This window comes from Sphaeramia orbicularis, chromosome 16 (assembly GCF_902148855.1).
Source record: "Sphaeramia orbicularis chromosome 16, fSphaOr1.1, whole genome shotgun sequence".
NCBI lineage: Eukaryota > Metazoa > Chordata > Actinopteri > Kurtiformes > Apogonidae > Sphaeramia > Sphaeramia orbicularis.
Genome location: NC_043972.1, coordinates 42,916,377 through 42,940,866, shown reverse-complemented (window position 1 = coordinate 42,940,866; position 24,490 = coordinate 42,916,377). Strand labels below are relative to the sequence as shown.

The following is a 24,490-nucleotide window of genomic DNA, read 5'->3' as shown; positions in this document are numbered from 1 at the left end:
GGCTGGACGCCAGAATCCCACGTGCTGATTGGAGGATCAGTCGAAAGGCTGAATCCCATTTGATTGACAGCTGTTTTCAGATCTGCTCCTTCACTGACACAGTTCAGTTTAATACCGTTGCGCATTCTGCTGTGAAATCAAGAGAGAAACCACGACGAAATTACTCGTTCATTTCTTGCACTGTAAATAAAACACACTCATTGGACTTCCTTGTTTCAATTTAACATAATTTCAGCGTTTTCTTGTTTCAGTTACATAATTTAATCATTTCTTGTTCGAGTTTAATATCGTTTTGTAGATAGTTAAATCAATCATACTGTCGGCTAGGTCAGAGTGAAAGGAGCATCTCTAGTTTAAAAAGGCTGAAGTCTTACACCCACAACACAATGGGCCAAGGCAGTCTAAGCAGCCCAGCTCTGCTGGACATTGACAGGACACTGGTCCAGTCTCTGGAAAAGACGCCTACTTGGTACGATAAGGTCACTGACCATTTTCTTAAAAAGGAACGGAGGGCTGAATGTATGTTTAAAGAACTTGACAATTTTTTTTGATGTAAGCCAACAATGAGCTTTCCCTGTCTGAAAGACGAGCAGCCACCACTGGTGTAGAAGTCTTGTTGCGAACATTGAAAGTATGTTAAGTTTCGTTTTTGTTTTCACGGTATCATAGATGACATTGTTCATTGACCGCATCCCCACGCACATACACCCCCCCGGTCCAAGAGATTGAGAAGATAGTGAATTTCTGTAGGGTCCACAATGATTATGCTGTCATGAGGCCCATAAGTGATAGTGACTAAAGCACTACAAAAACTACTGAAATGCACAAAAAGCTATGTACATAAATCAGGATATACAGTATATATACAGGCATATATATATATATATATATATACATTCAGACCCAGTAGGTTCCACCTGGGTTATTTCTCCAAATTGCTCCAAAAGGCAGTGGTACACAGTGAGTTGTTTCGCCTCATTAAAGTTGTTATTTTTACAGACTATAATTGCACGAGGTAATGACCCTAATAAAGGCCGGTGTTTGTGCTCCTTTCTCCCATTTTCTCCTCTTTCTGCTGAGTCACTGCTCATCTCTGCCGCCCTCTCTCTCTTCGCCGTCTTTGTCTAGACTGTTTTTCTCTCCTCGTTCTCCGGCGTCTGTCTGTTCTCCATCACTTCCCCTGCTCTCTCCGGTCCCTCAGGCTTCCTGTCTTCCGTACAAATCTCCCTTGTTTCCCTCTCTCACCTCTGCTCTCCTACCCCTATCCTTTTATCGTTCCAGACGACTCTCCGTCTCTCTCTCTCTCATTCTCTTTGTCGTGATTTCAATATCTTATTCCGCCGTCTCAGACATTGTTCCTACTGGCTAATGGAGATTTCAGTGACTGATACTCCGGCTCATAAGATGTCACATTAACTTTTTTTTTTCTTAGCCTCGGTCTCAGACAGCTCGGCCGCTCGGTGGAGATGGTAGGGAGGAAGTGCGGTTTTAAATGGACTGTTGGAGATTACGTCGATGAGAATGCTTTTAATCCTGCTGGAGTTCTGTTGTACCAGGCCTTATGTTTCACATAATTAGCTTTAGTGGGGAAAGTGGGGGAAATGAGCGCTGGGCTTTTGGGTCTTCATCTACCTATAGTCTGAGTTAAACTTGTGTGTCATGACAGGCAGGTGTTTTAACCCTTTAACCCCTGACGTGTCTGTGGTGATCATTCTGAATGTATGGTTTATTTTAAATATTCATAAAGATTTAATTGTTTGCTCAATAGGAAAAACTTTAAAACGTGCTGATAGAATAGACCTTGCACTTTCCATAGACATCTGAGCATGCTCAGTACACCCCCCACCACCTGTGTAATGGGGGGGAAACACAGAGCAGTGAGTGAGACCGACTCAATATAAAAATAAATGGTTTGGGCTATCTTTAAACACTGTTTTCCTTGTTGATTTTTACTGTTGTTTGCAGTGATGTTCCTTTATTTTTACCCCGCCCCCTCTAAAGGGGAGGCAAGGGGTACTGTTTTTGGTTCAGTTTGTTTCTTTGTTTGTTTGTTAACACTCTAGCAACAAAACTATTGGTTGAATTCATACCAAATTGAGTTTATAGATTGCCAGTGACCCATAATAGATCTCATTACATTTTGGGAAAAGTAGGTCAATGTGAACATTTTTTTTTTTTTTTTTAATTTTTTTAAATATTTTTTTTTCCCCATTTACTTATAATGGCAGACATTTCAAATGCCTGTAGCAGCAGAACTATTGGTTGAATTCATACCAGATTTGGTTTATGGATTGCAAGTGACCCAGAATAGATGTCTTTACATTTTGGGAGAAATAGATCAAAGTTAAAATTTTTCATGAATTTTTTAAAATCTTTTTTTCCCCATTTACTTACAATGGGTGAAATTTCACATGTCTGTAGCAGCAAAACTACTGGTTTAATTTATACCAAATTGACATTGTATATTGCCAGTGACCCAGAATGGATCTCATTACATTTTGGGAACAGTAGGTTAAAGTTCACATTTTGGATGAATTTTCAAAATCTTCTCATTTTCTTATAATGGGCAAAATATGTGCAAGATGCGGGGTTTGTTGTGCCTGACACCACTTGTTTTACTGCATTTTTACCGAATTTTGACCATGTAACTGTTTTTTGGAGTTCAACCAGGACCCAAAAATCAGCTGGAGTGATTTAGAAAAAAAGAGCCTCAAAACAAAAACTACTGGGATAAAAATTCAAATCCTTGTTGTTCAGTGTGTTCCAGTTCACAGTGCATGTTCAACATCCTTAAATCTATTATTCATGTACATTCTGAGTGCCTTATTTAGTAAAAACGTATCAAACTTCAATTCCTCTCTTTGTCTTTTTCTGTTATTCTACCCTGTTTTGACCCTAAAACACACAGTAAAACAAAACCACTAAAGAAAACGAACACAATCACATACTCACAGCAGCTTTTATGACATTGAAATAAATGAACATAATGTCTCTGGGGTTAAAGGGTTAAAATAAGTCTCATCACCTTTCTGTGTGTTTCCTTTACAGTTGTTCAAGAATAAAGTAGTGGAACTGGGAGAGAAGCTGCTGCCGGCTTTCAACACGCCGACGGGGATCCCCCGAGGAGTCATCAACCTGGGGAGGTGAGTCTCAGCACCAGCTCTCACCTCCAACTGTCCTCCACATCTGATAAAAGATGATATCAAGTTAGAACGTTGGCAGGCATTAATCAAACATGCAGCGTGTTCATGTCGGCAACTATAACCAAAGTATGATGTGGAAAAACCTGAGCTGAATTTGATGGGCAAGTTGTCACGAGGTGGGAAATATCAGGGCATGTGAAGGTCTTACAGTCGGATAGCATAAATAAAGGGAGCCAGTGTCTTCTCTTCTAAGGTGTTTGTTCTTTATCTGAATATAAAATCCAGACTTTTTCAAAACTGTTCTTATTTTCCACCCAAGACCTTGACTTTATGTACCGTAAATTCCAGACTATAGATCGCATCTGAATATAAGCCGCAGACCCTAATTTTAGAAAGAAAATCAATTTTGTACACGTATAAGCTGCGCCGGTTTATAAGCTGCGGGTGTCCACCAGTGGCGATTTCTCATAGACTGCAAGAGAAGCCCGGCTTGCCCTATCATTACGAAAATTAAATGGTTAAATATGTTTGGTTGTGTTGACATTTCATTGACTACACGTGTGTTAAAACACATTCATCTCACAGACGAGTTCGTTCAGAATCAGCTTTATCACAAATCATCAGACTCCATGTTGTTCACTTCTCATACATTCCCGTTGCGCTGTTTCCTCATACGATCTATGGTCAGTGCATTTCCCCGTTGAAGCCTGGCTTCTATGGGAGTCTATGGGACCGAATGGAACTTTTTTTTTTCATTGCATCAAAACTGGAGAGACAGCGAGTGCATATTGAGGCACCGACACCGCCGGTGGCTCACTTCCGGTACCACGGCTCAGTGCCACGGCACCCCGGCTCGGCACCTCAAGCCAGTAATTGGATAAAGGTTTTCTTTGAGTTCAAATGAAATTCTTCCCTGTATGTAAATGGGTCTGATATGTGTGAGCTTTCTGTCATATCTATAGGTCGATTCGTTGTTAATATGATGATTAAAAAACAAAAGACAAAAAATGAGGCAATAAAAGGATAGTAATAAAAGCACATTTTCTCTTTCTTTTTTTTTGTCGGTGGACTTATCGAGTTTTCTTTGGATTCATGCCGATACAGGATTGACTTGCTTTTGCGCCGGCTGTGGATTCACGGACTTAAAATGACTTGAAAGACACTTGAAAGTGAACAAATTTTTGTTTTTCGTTAGAGTAGGACTTTTAATTTATTTTTAAAATATAAAGATTAAAAACAAGTAATTACGTCTGTTGTAATATAATTTTCATTTAACATTATGCACGACGTGCGCATTAATTCTGAGATGCTTTAAATTTATGATGGTCTCTGGAGAGCTTTATTGGGTGTTTTCATTCAGAGTTTTGTTTTGTATATTTGTGAAACAACATTAGCATTTGAAGGTTTACTATTATCCTTAAAAGTTCCCCTTTTGTGTGTGTTAATATTAACTTTATAAAGGTTAAATTGTTAATGTTATCCATTCCTGCGTACCTGGTAACAATAGATAGATTCTTCCCTGCGGTGTGGCAGGCAATAAGGGAAAATCGTCGTATAAACCGCGTCGGAGTATAAGCCACAGTGTTTAAAGCGTGGGAAAAAAGTAGCAGTTTATAGTCTGGAATTTACAGTACTTTTATACTTGCGTTCCTACTCTTTTAGTTGAGATTCGACCTGTTGTGTGTTGTAGAAAAGTTTATTTTTAACCCATAAAGACCCAAACATCCATCTACTGATCAAAACTGTTTATTACCGGTTGATCCATTAATCCTATTAATACATGTAAATAATTGGTGTAAAATACAGTTTGTCATCTTTTCATGGTCATCAGATATGACCCATTTGGACGTTCAGAGGCTCTGTCGTTACCGTGGAAACACCATCATCTTCTACAACATTGATTCACCAGTAAAACCCATGGAGTTGGATCAATGACAGTGGATGGAGACAATTGTTTTTATGTTCAGTTATTGATAAATTTGCTGAAAAAGTCACTTTTTCTTCAGTTTTCTCCGTTCTGATATAATAACCTTTGAATTTACTCTGACTTTTCATGAACATCTACTGATCAGCTAATTAAATATAGGGAAAAACATTGATTCACCAGTGAAACCCGTGGAGTTGGATCAATGACAGTGGATGATAACACTTGTTTTTATGTTCAGTTACTGATATCTTTGTAAAAAAAAAAAACAAAAAAACAAAAAAAGTTACTTTTTGTTCAGTTTTTTCTGTTTTTGATATAAAACCCCTCAACTTAAATTTGAGCTTTTATGGACATCAATCATGATCAGCAAATTAAATGTGGGAAAATACCTGATTTTCACTTTAAGAATGCAAAATACTGAGCATAATATTAGATTCGTTATCGTGGAAACACCATCATCTTCTACAGCATTGATTCACCAGTAAAATCCATGGAGTTGGATCAATGACAGTGGATGGAGACGTTTGTTTTTAAATTCAGTTAATGATATATTTTACTGAAAAAAGTCACATTTTTTTTTTAGTTTTCTCTGTTTTTGATATAATAACCCTCAACTGTAATCTGAGCTTTTATGAACATCTACATGATCAGTAAATTAAATATAGAAAAATACATGATTTATACTGAAAAAGCACAAAATACAGAGAATAATATAATAAATAAATGATGATAAATCACTGAAGAAAGGTTAGATAATGAGAACTGACATAAAAGTAGCGCTGGGTCTTTGTGGGTTAATAAATATATGAATGAATGAATGCATAATTGGACTAAATTATGTTTTACTGAGAAACATTTTCAAAATTTATGAAAACTCAGAAAAGTGCATGAATATCACACAAACAAGTTTCACTAGAAACAACCACTTAGTGAAATCATATTTAGTTTTTTATACGATTTCCTCATGCATTTCTTATCTTACAAGATTCTATGCCTTGAAGCATACTCTAAAATTCAACTATGAGAGAAACTTTTCCCAGACTTTATTAAGACTTTCACACAAAATTCTAGACTTGTCAAGGTCTAGTAAAAGGACATATCAAAATTCCACACTTTTTAAAGGGGTCATATTTTGTTAAACCCACTTTTATTAGTCTTTGGTTCATTTATTTGTGTATTTGGACTCTAATAGTTCATAAAGTTTAAATTTGAACCCTCCAGGTGCTGCAAAGCTATCTTTATATTCATTCCGGCAAAAATCGAGTGGATATCTACAACCTGTTTTAATTGTTGCTTAATTTATTACATTTTATAACTAGTTACATCACAACATTTGCACATATAAGGTCAAGACTTCTGATGAACGTTTCTCTAAGTAACTGAAAATATGTCCAAACTTGGAGCCGATTACCTAAAATGTTCAGTTGTTGGTTGTATTAACGAACACAAGTGGTTGAACGGAACAGAACCTGGAGGGGGTGGGGTCATGTGCATTTAAAGGGCCAGCGCTCAAAATGACCTTTCTGGTGTCATTACTCAGAAATAGGGTTGAAGATGGACCTGTGGAGTTGAATTAATGAAGAATTCAGACCTAAACATACATTTACAGTTTATGTTTAAAAGGGTGGGAAGAAGTGCGATTTATTTAATCCCACCAGTTCTCCATAAAATACTAATAATACATATTTATCTCCCTCTTCCTTTTACATTACTCTTTTATCATTAAACAGAGGTTACGTGGACAGAACGGAGGAAAATAATCCTTTAGAAAAATATTCATATTAGTAAGGACAGGACATTCTAGCGTATAACACAAACAGCTGAATCATTTACAATAGCGGTATCTCAGTACATAAACATTTCAAAAGCACATAAATCCATCTACAGTACTAGTAGAGCTGCAAGAATTCACTGGCTTCATGATTTGATTATGATGTCTACATTGTGATGCATCTTTGAGTCATGAAATTTATATACCTATGTGTATGTGTGTGTCTGTATGTGTGTAAATAGAGCATGCAAAGCTTCACTTCAGTGCAAAAGTCTAGTTTAAAGAAAATTGAAAGATACACTGAGTGAGATCTAAGGGGTTTTAGTAGGATCTCAAAGCTGAATCTAATACTGAAAATTTTGCTTCCATTAAGGATGCACAATTAGTAGGTTCACAGTTGTAATTGCAGCCTGTTCATAATATAATTTATTATGTTACAAGTATTTAATCATAAATGTTTGCAAGTTGAAGGTCCAGATTTCGGCTGATCTAATAGTAGAAATGGAAAAGAAATAAACACAATCTCTGTTGTATGGTGGTAACTTGGGTGTAGTGATACTGTACAGAAAACATCAGAAATAAAAGGAAACTCATTATTTTTTTTTTTATATGCTCATACAAATCTAAATAAAATAAAAAAAAAAAAAGCCTTCTTTTAATAACCAAGCAAATAGACTCACATTGGAATTGCAATATTACCCACAATAATTGCTCTATCTATCATAAGCGCTGTTTTTTTGTTTGTTTTTTTTTAAACCAAATCTTATAGCACTGGCTTTTCATAAATGTGTGCTTCTATAAAACTGGGTTCATTTTGGTATCTGGTACTTTAAAAGCTTTTTAGACCCAATAATAAAAGAGCAATTTAGACATATTTCCCCCCAGGATGTACCTAATGATGACCTCAGATAAATGCAAAAAAAAGTATTTTCTCTTGCTCTGAGCCAACCCAAAATTAAAGAATTTTTAATAAAATATTGGGACCAAAAATAGGACCAAAACTGGGACATGAAAAACTACCTAGGTGTCAGTGCATTTGATCCAGAACACATGGCTGTAAATGGTCTTATATAGCGCTATAAATAAAGACACTGCTAAATTTGATGATCCTTGTGGTTTTTCTAATCCAGACATGCGGGTTTTTCATGAATCTCAGACTCATTCCAGGTTTTGTGTGTTACCCATCGTGTCCACTCATGTTACATGCGGAACCTGCCCAGTTAAACACATATAAATCGTGAGTGATTTTGCAACAGCGGTCATTTTTGTGAAACACTCTGCTTTGCATAATTAGTTCAATTCCCCAAATCTACCTGTAAGAGAATAAAAAGATATTTTAAAAAATTGTTGCACATAATTTTCGTGTCCTTTTTACCATGTTACATGCAGATTTTTGTATAAAAATAATAGAAAAATGTGTTTTATCTGAAAAATAGTTGTTTTTTTTTCAGTAAATATTTATCCTACTATATAATGCACGTTCTGTGTCCATCCGTCTGATCAATGTCCGATCGATGTTGCAGCACAGGAGGGCGTTTGTACGGATTTTCCTCAGCCTAGCTCGCCAAATGAATAGAAACATTACCTGACTATCTACTAGGCACAATTTTATGTCCGTATTCAAATGTTGTGAGGTATGCTGGGCGATTTTACCCTCTCATGCTATCGTACAATGGCACGACTTTTTAACCCTTTCATGCACACTGGTCACTAGAGTGGACAGTTATTCAAAGCTCTTCTCTTGTATATTCATGGGTTTTGCTGTTTTAGTTACATATCACAGTGGACGCTTATGCATCATCCCATACACTGTAATTCATACCATTTGTGTAACTTTGCTGTTCTAGATAAACCTGATCTACAGTAACATGTGAGTGTTGAAGGGGTGGGATTAAATAAATTATATTTCCTCTCACTCCTTTTCGAATGTGCAGATGAAATCATGTAGACGTATAAGTTTTGTTTTTGTTTTTTTTTCTTCCATGACCTCTTACTACCTGTTTTATTTCTAAAGACTAAGATTACTTTGTCTTGTTGCATATTCGAAATAAACTAAACATAAAAAAAAAAAAAACCTAAAAAAAAAAAAAAAAAAAAAAATCAATTGTTTCTTATTGTTACTAAATTTCAATTAACCTTTTTTTTTTTTTTTTTTTTTTTTCAAAAAAAAAGTTTTGGTTTTTTTTTGCACATTATCTCCATGAAGTGAGTAATGACTAATATTAGAGTTTGTTTAAATGTGAGAAAACAGCAGATTAGCAGCATTAAAAATGTTTTTATTTCATAGTTTTCACACAATATATCAGTAAATCCTTGTTTCTTTTCTTCAAAAATTAAACGCGTGGTGTCAAGCTGACATTTTTGGAACTCCATGAAAAATAGGTTGATAAAAAATTTTCAATCGCATTGTTTTTTTTCATGCCTAAAAAGGAATAAAAACATTAAGGAAATAAATGTTGATTAAGGTTCTCATAATTCATGCATGAAAGGGTTAAAATAGACCCAAAGTGCTTCCAAACTTGCTTCATAACATTAGTCTATATCTGGTTGGAATTTTTAGCCCCCATGTCCTACTTTTAGGGACCAGTTTCACAGAAGCACCCAAATGTATAATAACGAAAAAAAAAAAAAAAATAGCATAGTTATTAAATTACCTTAGATGCATAACTGTCACCTACTATTACCCCTGGTACATGGGTACTTTTGCAGTGTCCATAGGTACGTGTATACTAACTGATCCTGTAAAATAAGCTAATCAATTTTAACTGACAAATCTGTTACGTTTATGTGGATTCAAGTCATGTTTATGTAATTATTTTTATAAGGTAGTATAATTATACACTGCTGGCAAGAACTGATAAATGAACAATACATGATTTTAGTAAATATTACCCATGGTCCTTTCCCTTTCCTTTTGAGGCCTTGGTGAGTCTGAAACATGCATGCACTAAACTTTAGTGTTTTTTAAAGAAAGTCAGTTTACCTTTTTTTTTTTTTTTTTAAACCAATATAAACTCTGAAACAAAGTCATTTAAGAACAGCCTGACCCTTCAAAATAAATGGTCATGTTCTGCAGATGCCAGCCAGCAGAAGTAGTTTGAAACACAGCAGTAATTTGAAGCAACTTTCAGAAATGACAGATAGTACATAATAATGGATCATTTCCTGCAAAATAAACACATTTACACAGAGATAATTGTAGTTTCACTGTCTCTCATTGACTGACAGTTGAGAAGTGGCAAGCTGTGCTTTTCAGAGACAATAACACTATAAAAAATAAAGGATAGAAATACAACAATATTCTAGTCTGATAGACTGACAATGTGTTGTTTCATTTTGTTTTTTTGTGATTTAAAAAAAAAAAAAAAAAAAAAAAAAAAAAAAATATATATATATATATATATACATACACATATATATTTTGTCTTGGGCTGATTGATAAGTGAATATCCCCCAGGATGAATAAAGTTTATCTGTCTCTATCTTTATCTGTAAAAGCTTTGGAAAATCACATGAATATTAGACTTTTGAGCTTGAATCAGTTCCAACAAAATTACCTTCTCTCATCTGGACCCTATAACGCCAAACGTATCATATTTCATACATGAGCTTTGAAGACCTCTAGATGATTAATGTGATTTTTTTTTTCTTGAAAAACCTGATGTATACAATTAGATACATGCAATACACAGATAATCCACCAGGGGGGAGGAATTCGTTCACCAGAGGCCTTTCCAGTGACACTACAAGACTGTCATTAATGAGGAAGGAGGCAGAACTTTGACAGTTTTGAAAAGGAATTAGCAATTTGTTAGACATGTTTGTGTTATGTTATGTTTTTGTTTGTTCAAAAATAATATTTGAGCATTGAGACCCGATGTATCAAATATGATACAAAATTGAAACTCATACATGGAAATTGGTATTTAAAAAAAATGTTTTGGGTTGCTCAGAAGGACCAATAATGGCTCTGGTTTCAAAGAACTGGAATTTTCTGGCAATTATTTAAAGGTTCAGGCTTTACAGGGTTAAATCTTTGTTAAAATCACATCTTCTGGTCTGATTTTACAGCAGTTTGAATCATATGTTTCTTTATTTCTTAATTTAAGGATCTCCATTAGTCTCCACCAAAGTAGAGACTATTCTTCCTGCGATCCATTTCCAATAGTAAAATATTACAATTTTTACATTTACAAAGGACGTAGACAGAAAAAAAACAGTTACGTAAATTTTGCATTATTTCATTACCGGTTCAGTTGAGATAGATAGATAGATAGATAGATAGATAGATAGATAGATAGATAGATAGATAGATAGATAGATAGATAGATAGATAGATAGATAGATAGATAGATAGATAGATAGATAGATAGATAGATAGATAGATAGATAGATAGATATGCACTTTATTTTATGTATGTATCTTTATTTAGGTGGGACAGTGCACATTAATGAACACATTTATACATTCCATTTCAATATAAAAATGTAAATATGCCAGAGTTAGCGTCAATGCTTATTTTCCTTCGCAGTTCCCACTTAATAAATTGATCCCAAAGGAAATTCTGTGATCTCTGTTGCTTGCATACATACATACAAATGAGATTTAAGAGTTAAGTATAGAGAATAATAATAATAATAATAATAATAATAATAATAATAATAATAATAATAATAATAATAATAACTAGAAGCACTCGGAGAGCGCAGACCTCCGCCAAGGCTGATCAGTGCCCCCCCCCGTGGGCCCCCCCACCCCCGATCACCACCAAAATTTAATCATTTCTTCCTTATCCCATTTCCAACAAACCCTGAAAATTTCATCCAAATCTGTCCATAACTTTTTGAGTTATGTTGCACACTAACGGACAGACAAACAAACAGACAAACAAACAAACCCTGGCAAAAACATAACCTCCTTGGCGGAGGTAATAATAATAAATAATAAATAAATAAACGTGACATAGCCATAATATATGAATAAAATGACATTGCCAGAAAAATAAATAGCTAGCCTATACAATAAAACACACACAATAAAAGCATACGAGGTAGTCAGACTAAAGAAACTGAGTGAAAATAGGAACAAATATCTGAAATACCTTTGAGCTCTTATCATTTCTAGGCTACATACTCACAAAGAATGAGTGGTTTGAGTACCGGGGGGGGGGGGGGGATGCACAGTATTATGTTTCAGTTGTGATGCGTAGCAGTAGCCTCCTGTGACAGTAGACGCACAACGCTTTATCCTGATACAACCATCTCATAGCACATCTATCTGAATGGAAGTTAGTGTTTGGGTAAATCTTTGTGCCAGTTGACAGTCTACTCCTCCTGCTGTCAGTGTTTCTCAGATCTCATCATCTTAGAAGATCCTCCCTGGCGCTTCCGTCATCCAACTGCTACCAATTAACCTAGCCGCCAAGCTGGACAGCTGCTGGCCCATTTAATTACCTTATTTTACTGTTAATTCCTGCTACTTCACTAACGTGGGTCTTTGGTGCAGATGGTCAGGAGGAACCAGGCTGTCCATGGCCGTGTGGGATGCATGGAGGGATGTACAAATACACAAAAAAAACATACACGCATCCACACTACGCCAGCTGACAGAGGACTGTACATATGTGCTGTGTAGCAGAACATAAGCAGGCAGTCAGTAGTGTGCACACAGGGGAGTTTATTTCTGCTTCTGCACAGCCGGTGCTGCACAGAAAGTCGGTGGGAAACACTTGTGTCTTGCTGTACCATGTCCTAGCAGAGGGAGGCCCTTGGTTTATTTCAAGTGTTGTACAGTACAGAGGTAGAAGAGATACACAAATCGCTGATTTATGCTGCGTTCCAGGACACCTGCAATGGTGTACAGGGGTTGGACAAAATAATGGAAACACCTTAAAAAATCAACAAAATATAACTTAATATGGTGTAGGTCCGCCTTTTGCGGCAATTACAGCCTCAATTCTCCGAGGTATTGATTCATACAACTTGTGAATTGTTTCCAAAGGAATTTTAAGCCATTCTTCAGTTAGAATACCCTCCAATTCTTTTAGAGACGATGGCGGTGGAAATCGACGTCTTACTTGAATCTCTAAAACTGACCATAAATGCTCAATAATGTTGAGGTCTGGGGACTGTGCCGGCCATACGAGATGCTCAACTTCATTAGAATGTTCCTCATGTCATTCTTTAACAATTCTAGCTGTATGGATTGGGGCATTATCATCTTGAGGTGAAGGTGTTTACATTATTTTGTCCAACCCCTGTACATTCTGAATGTCTTATTTCATAAAAACCTGTCAAACTTCACTTCCTCTCTTTGTTTTTTTTTCTGTTATTATGTTTTCATCGGGGTTTGTCTGTGTGTTAGCAAGATAGCTCAAAAAATTTATTGACAGATTTTTATGAAATTTTCAGGAAATGTTGATAGTGGTACAAGGAACAAATGACTACATTTTGGTGGTGGGTGGGGGGGTGGCTGATCTGCCTTGGCGGAGGTCTGAGTTCTCCGAGTGCTTTTCTAGTTCCACCCTGTTCTGACCGTAAACAACAGTAAAAACAAAAAAAACCCCACACATTCAACATCCTAAATCTCTTATTGATGTACAGGGGTTGGACAAAATAATGGAAACACCTTAAAAAATCAACAAAATATAATTTAATATGGTGTAGGTCCGCCTTTTGCGGCAATTACAGCCTCAATTCTCCGAGGTACTGATTCATACAACTTGTGAATTGTTTCCAAAGGAATTTTAAGCCATTCTTCAGTTAGAATACCCTCCAACTCTTTTAGAGACGATGGCGGTGGAAATCGACGTCTTACTTGAATCTCTAAAACTGACCATGAATGCTCAATAATGTTGAGGTCTGGGGACTGTGCCGGCCATACGAGATGCTCAACTTCATTAGAATGTTCCTCATGTCATTCTTTAACAATTCTAGCTGTATGGATTGGGGCATTATCATCTTGAGGTGAAGGTGTTTCCATTATTTTGTCCAACCCCTGTAGTGGTCCCTGGAGAAGTGGGTATACTCTCAATTTTTTATTTATTTATTTTTTTTAAGTAATCCATAAAAACATCATTTTAGAAACAGTGACATGTCCGACTACTAGGTATGTAGCAATATGAAAATTTCATATCATGGTTATTGTGACTAAAATTATCACGGTTATCATTATTATCACAGTACTGTTGAAATTGTGCTCAAAATGTTCAAAAAGTACCGATACACACACTGAAATAATTTAACCAAGTTGTATTTTGAAAAATAAATAAATAAATAAATAAATAAAATAATAGGAACAATGTACTTTCTGTTGGTAGAAACATTCAAATATTAACCCTTAGTGGTCTGAGCCTATTTTATCCGTTTTTCAGTCCTTTTGATTTTGCCTTTATGTACTATATAAACAAATATTTACTATACCCATGTTTGGGATCTTTTTTTCCCAGCACAACTTCATCTATCTCATCTGCCTTTTTTTTTTTTTTTTTTTTCACTTTAACCTATTATAAAAACATAAAAGGACAGAAAACACAAAAAAAATATAAAATTTGATTTGAAAAATGTATATAATTTATTGCATAAATAACACAAAGATGCTTAATGAACCTTTTCAAAGACTTTAAAAGTGAATATTAGTTCCAAATATTAGGTATATAAAATTAAAATTGTAATAAATTTAAACTATAGTCAAATATTTGACATAAAAGCAGATCTTTATATAGGGTTTTTTTACCCTAAAAGTGCGATAATCAAACACGGTTATCATGATAATTAGAATTTAAACTGTAATACTAACCGTCTGCAATTTTACCACCGTTTATCGTTATACCAATAATCGTTACATTCCTACCGACTATTTATTTTACCCAAAAATCCATCACTAGTATTTTTTCACCATTATAAAATGATCATGACTTGATTAGTAGCAGTTTGTAGGTTTTACTGCTCACACAAGCAGCTGCATGAATGGAAATGTATTCAACATGAGGCAAACATAAGATAATGCTAGCCTTTCGTAACGTTAGCCTACTCACACAGTTTAACTGATGACTAACTAACATCTCTTCTCTAAGTGTGCAGTCATATGGCCAGTAGTTTAAAACAGTAACTCATTTGGAAACCCCCTTAAACTTACCTCATAATTATGTATTCCATAAAAGTAGGTTGTCTCAATATGTGTCACTCACTTTAAAGAATTATAATAATCTTCCAATAATCTTTCAATGAGACATGCAGTGACCTGTCAATCAACTGGGGTGGCACTGGCACCTGAGGTAGTCAGCACTAGTTTGCAATATTTTCCTAAGCATGACCCGTCCTACTCTGCCTCTGATTGGCTCGTCAGTCCTCATGCCTAAAGTTAACCAATCTAATCAGTGAAGGCAGCGAGTGCTAGCCAATTAAATTCAGAGTAGGGCGGGTCATGGCTTCACCATTCTAGGGGGAAAAAAATCAGCAATTTGGCTCAGATACTACTGAATAGAGCACATCAGGGGGATTTAGAAGTGGGTATACGGAATGCTGACGGAAAAATAAGTAGGTATACTTGGTATACCGTCGTATACCCTGGACTACACCACTGGATGCCACTGTACTGGATTGTAGTGATATGAACCGAATATGTTCACACCTACAGGCTGTGGATTTATCTGTCCACTAGAGGGAGTAGTGAGTCACTCTGCTGATCCCCCATGGAGTGGAAGATTAACACCACAGGGCATTTGACCATAGAGTGAAAAAGTGAGCAGATAGGATGAAAACCAATAAGAAACAACTTTTAGAGTAAAAATAAAAAACAAAAACAAAGTGACATCGTGATAAAAGCTAGATGGAATTTCTTTAACCCTCTGGTATCCTGTCCACCAAGGCCCTTACTAAGCACCAAGTGTGCCTTTTTCGCACACTTGTGGAATAATGTCAAAAAAATGTTCATACAGTTTGTTTTTAATTCTTTTACACTTTTTTCTATTTCATCAGCTTGGGCCATAAATAAAAATACCAAATACTCAATAATTGTCACATTTTTTAACCCTTTAAATGCTGTGTTTGTAATGTAAACAAACCATTTTTTTGGACGCAAAAAACACAAAAAAATTATTTTTTTCAATATACTACATAAAAAGTGGATCACATACTATTCGATTTTTTCATCCTGGCATATGTCAATGATTAACAGCAACATTGGTTAATTTGCATTATTATTTTTGGCGCTAGGTCAAATGTTCAAAAATACTAGCATCTGTCCCCAAGTGTGCATAAAATGCACACCTATAAATCAAACTATTAAATATTGTATATTGATTTATTTTTCTGCTTTAATTTGATTTTATTTTTGTAAATCAAGGTCAGCCCTAATCATACAGATCAAATTTATTTTGCATTTTTTTTTAACCCTTTAAACGATCTCTTTTGATCATGTCACTACATTTTTTGATGCAAAAAACACAAAATATATGTGTTTTTTTTTCAAAATACTACATAAAAATTGGATTACATATTATTTGATTTTTGCAGCCTGGCAGATGTCAATGATTAACAGCAACATTAATAACATTAATAAATTAATTTAGACCCTCACCTCTCAAATGAAGCCCAGATATCAGTAAAAGCAGAATTTATGCCTTAATGGCTTTCAGATCAAAAACAGTGGTTATAATGGAAGGAATAGTGCGTTTTAGGCACACTTGGGAGACAGATGCTAGTCTTGTAATTTTCTTTTGTTTACAATGTGCAAATTTTAGTTGGTGGCCAGAATTTTAAAGATCATACACAAACGAACAACTTTTGAATTCTAACCTTATTTAAATTGTGAAAAATAATATGAAGTTTTTTAACATGAAGTGCAAAGTGTGCCTAAAAAGCGCACCTGGATACCGGAGGGTTAAATGAAAAGAAAGTGTTTCTTCACGGTGTTTCTCCTACGGGGGTGAGTTTGATCATGAGGCTTATGAAGGTATAAAGTTATTTTGTGATGCCATTTATTGATCCGCAGTTCAGACTAAACAGTGACAGTAGAACAAAATGGGTGTTTTGTGCTTTTTATGGCTGTTTTCCGTCTACAAACAGAGCTATGCTAACAGAGTTATAATGTAATCTACTGTCTGACTCAACACAAGAAGATTGTAAGACAGTAGTGTTAATTTGACAGTTTTTGTCTGAAGGAGAAACTCGATGATACAGCACAGATGTGTGTAAACAATGAGCGTCACACTTTAGTCAGTGAGTGATACATTCTGTGGAGTCGCAGTATTAACCCATAAAGACCCAGTACTACTTATGTGGCAGTTCCCAAAGGATTTTTTGTCTGTATTTAACCTATCTTAAGTGCTTTAACATCATTTATTGTAATATTATCCTTTCAGTGTAAATCATGTGTGTTCCTGTATTTAATTCACTGATCATATAGATGACACGTGTCAAACATGTGGCCCGGGGGCCAAAATCGGCCCGCCAAAGGTTCCAGTCTGGCCTGTAAGATGAATTTACAAAATGCAAAATGCAAAAATTACACTGAAGATATTAACAGTCAAAGGCATCAAACTTAAAAATAACAGCATAATAACCTAGAAATAATGACTAAATTTTCTTCTTGGTTTAATGTGAGAAAAATAATATGACGTTATGTCTATAAATAATGGCAACACCAATTTATTGCAAAGAACATTACATTCTGATAGCCTTTAACAATAAAATTTCAGTAACCTGAACAAATATGAACTACCTGAAATGTCTAAAGAAAAATAAGTTGCAATTTTAACAATATTCTGCCTGTTTTGTGCCTCGGTAGATCTGATCTGTAATGCACATGTAGAAATCATAACTTGAGGCATAATATTAATAAAATTGTACTTGTTTTTCTTCAGAAATTTCAGTTTTTTTCAGGTTACTCACATCTTTTTTGTTTTGGATAGTGTGTAAAATGAAAATAGTTTCATTATTTAATGTTATTTTTTGCACTAAAAAATCTGGAGTTGTCATTATTTAGAGGTTATTATACTATTATTTTACTGGTCCGGCCCACTGGAGATCAAATTGGGCTGAATGTGGCCCCTTGTTGAGCCGCATTATGTAATAAATTCCCATTATGTAATAAAAGTTCAAAATGTAATAAGAATGTCACGTCATCTTGTAATGAAGCCGCATTATGTAATAAACTGACACATTTTGTAATAAACTACCTCATTGTATTATGTAGTAAATTTTTTCTCATTATGTAGTAAGTTATTACAATTTGAGAAATTTATTACAAAATGCACTTGAAACATTTTTATTTTCAGGAAAATGTAATGTGCTAAATTAATCTTTAAACTGTGTGGTTAAAGTTCTGATTCCATTACCTGTAGCTCCTGTGACTAATTTCTTCTAAATTGCTCTGAAATTATATTCATTTGGATTGTTATTACATAATGAACCATGTTATTACATTTTTTTTTTTAAATAAAAATGTGTCAAGTGCATTTTGTAATAAATTCTCAAATTGTAATAACTTACTACATAATGTGAAAAAATTTACTATATAATGCATTGACGTAGTTTATTACAAATGCGTCAGCTTATTACATAATGCGGCTTTATTATAAGATGATGTGACATTCTTATTACATTTTGAACTTTTATTACATAATGGGAATTTATTACATAATGCGGCTCAACACCCCTGAAAGAAAATGAGTTTGACACCCCTGATATAGATGTTCATCAAAGTTCAGATTAAAGTTGAGTGTCATCGTATCAGAAACAGAGAAAACTGAAGAAAAAGTGACTTTTTCAACAAAATATATCATTAACTGATCATAAACCAAGTGTCTCCATCCGCTGTCATTGATCAAATTCCATGGGTTTTACTGGTGAATCAATGTTGTAGAAGACGACAGTGTTTCCACGGTAACTACAAAGCCTCTGAACGTCCAAATGGGTCATATCTGATGACCGTGAGAAGATAACAAACTGTATTTTACACCAATTATTTACATGTATAAATAGGATTAATGGATCAACAGGTATTAAACAGCTTAGATCAGTAGACGGTCTTGGTCGCTGGTTGCTGTCTGGGTCTTTATGGGTTAATTTGTTGCTAGTTTGGGTAGTCATGACTGCATTCTGGACCCTGATTTTGATAGTCAGGAATATCAATACTAAAGAGAACTGTTTTTTGGCAGTGTTTTTTCTGAAGACCCATATTTTTAAGTGACATATGTGACCCAGTTAAAGGGGTCATATTTTGCTAAACCCACTTTTATTAGTGTTTGGTTCATTTATTTGTGTATTTGGACCCTAATAGTTCTTAAAGGTTGAATTTGAACCCTCCAGGTGCTGCAAAACTATCTTTATATTCATCTTGGCAAAAATCAAGTGGATTTCTACAGCCTGTTTTAATTCCTGCTTAATTTTGTTACATTTTATACTTACACTGAACAAAAATATAAACGCACCACTTTTGTTTTTGCTCCCATTTTTCATGAGCTGAACTCAAAGATCTAAAACTTTTTCTATGTACACAAAAGGCCTATTTCTCTCAAATATTGTTCATAAATTTGTCTAAATCTGTGTTAGTGAGCACTTCTCCTTTGTCCTTTGCTGAGATAATCCATCCACCTCACAGGTGTGGCATATCAAGATGCTGATTAGACAGCAGGATTATTGCACAGGTGTGACTTAGGCTGGCCACAATAAAAGGCCACTCTAAAATGTGCACTTTTACTGTATTGGGTGGTCCAGGGGGGTCAGAAAACCAGTCAGTATTTGGTGTGACCACCATTTTCCTCGCACAGTCAAAACTTGTGACATCTGTGGTATTGTGCTGTGTGATAAAACTGCACATTTTGGAGTGGCCTTTTATTGTGGCCAGCCTAAGGCACACCTGTGCAAAAAATCATGCTGTCTAATCAGCATCTTAATATGCCACACCTGTGTTCACTAACACAAATTTAGACAGATTTGTGAACAATATTTGAGAGAAATAAACCTTGTGTGTACACAGAAAAAGTTTTAGATCTTTGAGTTCAGCTCATGAAAAATGGGAGCAAAAACAAAAGTGGTGCGTTTATATTTTTGTTCAGTGTAGTTACGTCACGATATTTGCACATATAAGGTCAAGACTTCTGATGAACATTTCTCCGAGTACGACATAATTGTTTGTCAACAGCAGCGGTTGTAGTCAATACTCAAAATATGTCCAAACTTCGAGCCGATTACCTAAAATGTTCAGTTGTTGGTTGAGCAGGACAGAGCAGCACGTTCAACAACCTGGAGGGGGTGGGGCATAAAGTGGCTCATTTGCATTTAAAGGGCCAGCGCTCAAAACCACCTTTCTGGTGTCATTACTCAGAAATAGGGTTGAAAATGGACCTGTGGAGTTGAATTAATGAAGAATTCAGACCCAAGCATTGTATTTACAGTTTATGTAGACCACAGAGAAATGTTTTAAAATGCATAATTCCATTTAAAAAAGCAAAATATCACTTGTTTAAGACTAGCTCTGATCTGGAATTTTTGAGAAATATTTCTATTGTTTTTTCCACATTACCATCAAATGAAGGATGAGACCTAATAGATGTATTTAGACGGACGTAACAGGCTCTTATTGCATTGAATCAATCTAATCAGTATGAACATTTGAAATACTTTTCTTGCCAAAGTAAAGAAACAGAATATATGTGAGCTTGTCTTACTTGACTGACTTATCAAAGAAAAATAAACATGACCTGTATGCACTGTCTACCTTTATACCACATACTTTCCCGGCAGTGTGTGTATGTGTGATGCATTACGTTGTATAATTTGTTTTAGGGGTATTATCTCATCTTTTCTATTTATGTGTGAATGTTTTATCTATGACCTGAAAATAAACAACTCTGGTCCAATGCATAAAAAGAAAGCGCTTATGTTTCATATTGTACCTGGTCCAAATAAAAAACAAATTAGATTAAAAAAAAAAAAAAAAAAAAAACCCAGAATAATCTCAAAAGCATTGCTTCTCGTTGACAGTTATTTTGAAATGCTTGAAATGCAAATTAATTTTGGTGACTCAAATAAACTCTCCTGCTACCCACCTGTGTGTTCTGACCCACACTGTGGAAATGGATGCTTTAAAGTATGGAAGGTAAAAGTAGTCATTATGCAGAACGGCTCTAATAATACAAATAACAAACTAACGTAGAGAGAACTGTGAAGTCAGATCACTGTATATTATACGGAATAGACCGATAACATAGGACTTAATCATATATAAACATAATCATATGTAAAAAACAGAGGTTGGAGTAAATCATACGTGTACAATTAAGTAAGTCCAAGCAAAGACGTGTCAACGTTTAGGACGAACAAGTGACAAGTCAAGTCAAACTTATGATGATCTAAAATGACAAGCTGATCCATTAACCCTTTCATGCATAGTGGTCACTACAGTGGACAGTTATTCTACAGCTGTTCTCTTGTGTATTTGTGGGTTTGTTGTTTTAGTTCCTTATCAGCCGACATAGTGGACACTTATGCATCATCCCATACACTGCAATTCATACTATTACTGTAGCTTTGCTGTTCTTGATAAACCTGATCTGCAGAAACATATTTGAGTGTAAATCAGTTAGTTAGTTTTTTTTTTTTTTTTTTGCATATTATCTCCATGAAGTGAGTAATAACTAGTATTAGAATATGTTAAATTGTGAGAAGACATCAGATTAGCTGCATTAAAAATGTTTTTATTGCATTGTTTTCGTGTCACTTTCTGATATTGGGTTTTAAACATGTGTCTTTACTTCAAAAATGAAATGCATGGACATTATGTAACTCCATGAAAAGAAAAAAAAAAAAAAAAAAACTCGATCACATTGTTTTTTTCAGGCCTAAGGAGGACTAAGAACACTCAAGAAAAAAATCTTGACGAAGGTTGTCATAATTCATGCATGAAAGGGTTAAATTCAAACTTCCTAAATGAACAATGGTGGTGTTTTAATGAGCCATTGCATTTTTCATTCCCTTTGTCTCTTATTTGTTACTGATTTCTTTTTTTACAATGAGTGACGCACTTTACCTTAGAAATGGCCCGATGATAAATATTATTTTAACCCATAAATACAGATTTATACAGATTTATACAGATGCGTTTTTTTATGTAGTTGCACTTTTATATAGAAGTATTTTAATACTGATGTGTTTGGTGTGTTTTTTTGTGCTTGTTGAATGTATTTATGAGTGGGAAGAGTGCAGTTTGATTGTTATTTGTGTTTTTTTATGTTGGGGGGGGCATGTGCAATTTCGTTGTATTATTATTATTATTATTATTATTATTATTATTATTATTATTATTGTATAATGACAATAAAGCTTCTATTCTATTCTAAAAACCCAAACATCCAAAGTCTTCTACGGATCTAAACTGTTTAACCCTTTCATGCACAAATTATGAGAACCTTAATCAAATTTTTTTCCTCTGGTTTTTATTCCTCTTTAGGCATGAAAAAAAACAATGCGACTGAAAATTTTCTTCTGAAAAATAAAAAAATAAATAAAAGTAAAGTAAATCAAAAATTCCCGTTTTTTTTTAATCATAGTAACCATTGGCGGCTGTGCGAGAATTGTTCGGTAACCGTGTGATCTCAAGATTCTGTAACGTTCCCTGGCCCCCTAGATCGCCAGATTTGTCCGTTTGTGATTTTTTCTTGTGGGGCTATCTCAAGAGTAAAGTGTACACGACTCGACCAAGAACTCTGGATGAGTTAAAACAGAGAATTCAGGATGAAATTCACAGTATCCCAGCTGAGATGTTGTAGCGGTCAATGAGGAATCTCAACAGCAGATTTCAAGAATGCATTCGTACAGGAGGACGCCATCTACAGGAAGTACAGGGTGGGGAAGCAAAATTTACACTGAACATTTAGTTGTTTTTTCCCAGCAGGCACTACATCAATTGTTTTGAAACCAAACATATATTGATGTCATAATCATACCTAACACTATTATCCATACCTTTTCAGAAACTTTTGCCCATATGAGTAATCAGGAAAGAAAACGTCAAAGAGTGTGTGATTTGCTGAATGCACTCGTCACACCAAAGGAGATTTCAAAAATAGTTGGAGTGTCCATAAAGACTGTTTATAATGGAAAGAAGAGAATGACTATGAGCAAAACTATTAGGAGAAAGTCTGGAAGATACTGTTAAAGAAGAATGGGAGAAGTTGTCACCTGAATATTTGAGGAACACTTGCGCAAGTTTCAGGAAGCGTGTGAAGGCAGTTATTGAGAAAGAAGGAGGACACATAGAATAAAAACATTTTCTATTATGTCAATTTAATTGTGGCAAATAAATTCTCATGACTTTCAATAAACTAATTGGTCATACACTGTCTTTCAATCCCTGCCTCAAAATATTGTAAATTTTGCTTCCCCACCCTGTATTAAAAAAAAAAAATGAAAATGCCATCATTGTTTCTTAAATGGCATGGTTTAAGGTTTCAATTAGTATGAATAAAATATTTTTCTTCCATCACTCTTTATTGGATTGTTAAAAAGTTCCCGTTTTTTTGTGTCACCCTGTACTTTTTGCTAGTGGACCCAAATTTGTAAACAGAAGCAAACATGTGACGAACTGCAGTGGCATCGGACAGAAACGTTGGAGGCGGGGTGAATCAGAGACATCGGGTGCTGATGACAACAAACATGGAGGTTTTACACGTAGTTATCATTTTCAGAATATGTACGTGTACATATACATATTCACACCCTCCAATCCAGCGGTCTGTTTAAACTAGAAGAATTACCCAGCTCTCCCTCTGACGCACTGGTGCTGCTGCATTGCGTCATTGCTGAGAATGCTCTAAGCCTCCTCCACCACATTACCATCCACCTGTAGGCTCCAGGCGGAAACTTATTTATTCATCACTCCTGGATACCTATATGTAAAAAAAAAAATATATATCTGCAGGGATAGATGGTCCTGGAGGCGAGACATCAAACTCTATATGTATTCTGCTGCTGCAATAAAACATTCAAATGTGAGTGTGTGACCGAACTGACTGATAGATTTTAATATTGAAGTTTATTCTAAAAAAAAAAAAAAAAAAAAAAAAAAAAAAAAAAAATATATATATATATATATATATATATATATATATATATATATATATATATATATATATAAACATGAAATAACAGACATTGAAAATAGGGAGTTTCATTTATGATTTATGCAGGAGTCTGTATTTACTATTTATTTATTTATGAAGAGTTATGATTTTGTTATGATTTGATGCTATATAAATAACATTTGATTGATGTATTGATGATTTAAAATGTTATTTCCTCATTAAACAAGTCAAAGAAAAGACAAATATAACAAACCATTAAGAATACACACAGAACAACTAATTTATGACAGTTGTGGCCACATACTGGTGACGTGTTTAACCTATAATTGGTGTAAAATACAGTTCATCTCTTCATAGTTTCATTTAGTGATTTATTCCAAACATGCAATGAAATTTAACATACATGCGAACAAGCAAACATAAATAATTATACAAATATTAACAATCATAACAATCTTAGACAGAAGAACAGCACAGCAGTTCCATTTATGTGCCTGAAAAGGGGTGGGAAGAAGTGGAACTTATTTAATCCCATCCCTTCTCCATATAACAATAATAGTAA

At 34.8% G+C, this 24,490-nt stretch overlaps 1 protein-coding gene across 2 annotated transcripts in view; it reads left to right on the top strand.

The window, feature by feature from the left end:
• LOC115436135 (mannosyl-oligosaccharide 1,2-alpha-mannosidase IA) overlaps positions 1 to 24,490 on the top strand; it is an 828,462-nt gene that overhangs the window by 728,101 nt on the left and 75,871 nt on the right. For both annotated transcript variants that reach the window (XM_030158891.1, XM_030158892.1), the window contains exon 5: positions 3,049 to 3,143. In XM_030158891.1, the coding sequence (XP_030014751.1) occupies positions 3,049 to 3,143 (95 nt within the window). The remainder of the gene's footprint in view (positions 1 to 3,048; positions 3,144 to 24,490) is intronic.